Source organism: Loa loa (genome assembly GCF_000183805.2).
Source record: "Loa loa unplaced genomic scaffold supercont3.81, whole genome shotgun sequence".
Taxonomy (NCBI): Eukaryota; Metazoa; Nematoda; class Chromadorea; order Rhabditida; family Onchocercidae; genus Loa; species Loa loa.
This window is the reverse complement of record NW_018108261.1, coordinates 238,149-242,068: the sequence shown is the minus strand read 5'-3', so window position 1 is coordinate 242,068 and position 3,920 is coordinate 238,149. Positions and strand designations below refer to the sequence as shown.

At 27.7% G+C, this 3,920-nt stretch overlaps 1 protein-coding gene across 1 annotated transcript; it reads right to left on the bottom strand.

The window, feature by feature from the left end:
* Positions 1 to 2,888: 2,888 nt before the first annotated feature.
* On the bottom strand, positions 2,889 to 3,051 carry LOAG_13342 (hypothetical protein; the record flags this gene model as incomplete). Its single annotated transcript, XM_003148851.1, has 1 exon — positions 2,889 to 3,051. A coding segment is annotated over one exon (161 nt), but the record flags the coding sequence as incomplete, so codon positions are not given.
* Between the last annotated feature and the right edge of the window lie 869 nt (positions 3,052 to 3,920).

Sequence of the window (3,920 nt, the reverse complement as noted above, 5' to 3'; positions counted from 1 at the left end):
AATAATCAAAATATCAACAGCTTTCTTTTTTTTCTATATTATCTCTAGAGAGAGAGAGAAAAACTACTTTCCCTTTCTCTCCTCTCTCTCTCTCTCTCTCTCTCTCTTTTTCATTCCACATCATTTTAGTTTTTTTTTTTGTTCATTTTTTTTTTTTAAATTGATACGATAATAGCGATGATTACAACATGCATGAATGCAAAGCATATCTATCATCAAAAATGAAAGCATTACTTCCAACCAACCATCCATCCATCCATCCAACCAACAATCATTTAATCATTCAATTATTCAATCATTTAATCATTCATTCATTTATTCATTCTATCATTTATTCTATTATTACACTCATTCATTAACTAAAACTGATTAATTACACCTTGAAATTTTTTTTTCTCTCCAAAAAATTCTATCTCAATTAATTTAATTAATAAACTATACAATCATAGATGATAATAACATTGAAGAAATGATTTGTTTGGAGATACTACTCCCTTTTGGGTAATGATATAATCTTCCCGGTTGATTAATTAATTAATTAATTGGAAAGTTTCCAATTTGAATAACTATTACATATATACTATCATATACTGTGACAGTGAATTGTTAAATTAATGACAGTTTCGAATAATTAGAAAGAGAAGAAAGAATTAATTTTAAAATGGATAAAAGGAAAAGGAAATAATCTGCACGAGAAGAGTCTTTAATTAATTTGATTAAACGAACGAATAGCTTGCCGAAAAGATTTAAATCTGATCATGTTCAAAGGTTATTGCAACATTATCAACTGATGATATACATCATTAAATGATTGCTAATTCAGGAATCCGGAAAGAATGAGAGCATTCCGATCAGATGATTGATATTTTCATCCATTTTAACACACTTTCGGGACATTCATTTACAAGATTAAAGAATAAAGAAGGATCTCATTTAAAAAAATTTCGAATGAATGTTATAATTTTGAAAATGAAGCATTTTCGCTGTGATAAAATCCTTTCAAATTTAATCAATTTAATTAAAAAAATGATTTTGTAAAAAAAAAAATTGTCCAATTTTTCATATCCTTTATCATTGGCTTCACAGACCATTCATTGAATGACCATTGAATTGAATGGACAAAAGAAATTTGAAAGATTCGGACATTATATGAATAACAAACAATTGGGGGTAAATTGACATAAACATTGTAATGAGAAAGAGAAAGAGAGAGAGAAAGAGAGAGGGAGAAGGAAAAAGAGAGAGAGAGAAAATAATGTAAGGGAGAAAAAATTTTGAAACTGATAAAATGAATTTTTCATGAATTGAAAATTCTTCAGGAATGCGCCTTCTTTCTTCCATTCTTTCCTTATCTACCGAAATGGCTTCTTTATAATTAGTAGTAATTAATAATGATAATTTTTCTTTCTTTCTTTCTTCGAATGGAGGAAAAATTTTTGAAATGGTCCGAAAATGACAAAAAATAATGTGGCAATTTTATTGGTGTTAATTTAAATTTAATTGGCAAAAATTTTTTATTGTAGTTTATTTCAAAGTTATTGCCGCATTTTAGGTAAATAATCTTCAAAGGAACAACGTAGGAAAGGAAAGAGATGAAATGAATGAAGCAAACAGAAAAGATTTTCATCATCGGTTCCATTTATTGTTGACATTTCACATAGCTATTTTGGGCGCAAAATGAAGATGATGAAGGGAAAGAGGATGATGATGATGCCATCAAAATGCGCATTTGTTAAAGAAAAAAGATGGATTAATTTTAAAATTTAATGATTTTACCAAGGCTAAAATTTCGATAAATATTTTGAAATTTCATCTAATCCATTTGCTAATTACGAAAATTATCAATGTATCGGATGATCAAAGTAACTGTAACATTATTTGATTGATTTAGTTTTTTTTTTTAATTTTATTAAAACATTTGCGAGAAATATTTAAATCAGCTTTAATGCTATTTATTATCCAGGTTGACTTTACTTTTGCACCGCGACAAATAATACCATTATGTGTACAGATTTTACTTATTATTTACTTTTCAAAAATGTATGTTATATTTTCCCTGTTAATATTTATCTTTTAAGCCCTAATGAAGACCAGTCCGAAAGCCTAGCAAATAATCATTTATCTTGTGATGGCTGAAATGAATTATAACTTATCGCCAGATAGATTGTCGTTTAACTTTTCAAAACAATGACAATTTCAGATTTAATTTTCCTTAAAATGATTAAATTTGAATTAAATTATGTGAAAAAGGAATACTAGAACAAATTTCATTCCTATTCAATGGTAGTCCGAAATCAGCAAAGGAATTGATGGAATGTTTTCTATGAAAATTAAAATTTTAAAAAGTTATAGAAAACGAATATTTGTTCATTCATGGAAAATTTCATTGATGATATCGTATAAATAAGTGTATACCTGAGAATATATCCCATATGTCTAATGACAGTTGCAAAAAGTAAACAACAATAAGTTATTGTTAGAATTTTTTGAGGAAATAATTTTCAGGTAAATAAGATGAGAAAACATATGTTTGTTAAGAATGAATGAATCGAAAATATTTGAGGAAAAAAAAGAAAAATGATTTACCATGAAAAGATGGGAAATCTACCGTATGCTCTAAGTTTAGTTGATACCAAGAATGACCCCCTATTGGTGAAAACGGGAAGAAATCTCATCGGAGAATATGGGAAATTTGCTCTTCATGGAATATACCATACTTTTATCTTTTAAGAGTATAATATTTGAATAGTTAAATATAGGTCGGAAAAAAATTAATTCTAAATGAATCCTTCTATTTCCGATTTCCGATTTTTTTTTCTTTTTTTGCAAATGGTACCACTTCATGTTCGATGTTACGATTCTACTTTGAAGTTATTTTGAAAAAATACCTGTAAATCCCTGTAAAATCCAATTTGACTTTACCTGTAAATCCAATTTGACATTCGCATCGAAATGTATCTAATGATTTAGTTAAAATACATCGACCATGAATACATGGTATTTCATCACATTTACTAGGTTGTCGATATTCACAAGATGTTCCATTAAAACCTGAAAAATGATTTTTCATTCCTTTTTTTTTCTGAAATAGGATGAAAAAAGTTTAAGAATTAAGAAAAATTCCATAATGGCATCAATTTAAAAAATAATTCTTTAAAATGTAATTACAACAATTTATTTGATATTTTAAATTTTCAAAATTCATTTTATTGTAACTTTTCCGGAAAATTATTCAAACCAATTAAATAATCACACACATTTATGTAATAATGTCAATCTATCCTGAATTACTCAATCTTATCCCATTATAGATTTACTCTATTTTCCCTACTTTATTCTTTTCATCTTTGAAATGTCTCCTCCAATTAACTCCTATCCTCTTCATCCTAATAGTCCATATATAAAGTCACCTGATTCCTCTGTCCTATTTATCTCGAATATTTCCATTTTCCTAACTTTTTCTCCTCTCTCTCTCTCTCTCTCTCACATCTTCCTCTTTTGTTCATTTTAAATTTTTCAGGCTTATCTTAGACTGTTCCATTCTTCTTTTTTTTTTCTATTTGCTATTCCTCGATCTTCTATTTCAGGAAGAATATTTCTCTTTCCCTTTCTCTCTCTTCCTCTCTCTTTGTTCAAAACATTTTTTCCCTTTTTTTGTTAGAATATAAAATAGAAACTGTTTTTTTATTTTTCAAAAATGCTTCTTCCCTTTTTATTTCAAACAATATGAGGAAAATTCAACACAGTTCCATACATACATATATAGCAAATATCTCATCTTTGGTGGCATTTTCTATACAAATGCAAATTGATCACTTACAATCTCCTTTTCCTTCTTTTTTTTTTTTTTTTTAACAAAGCAATTTTGTCCGTTCCTTCCATCTCTCTCTCTCTCTCTCTCTCCCTCTCTCCTCTTCTCC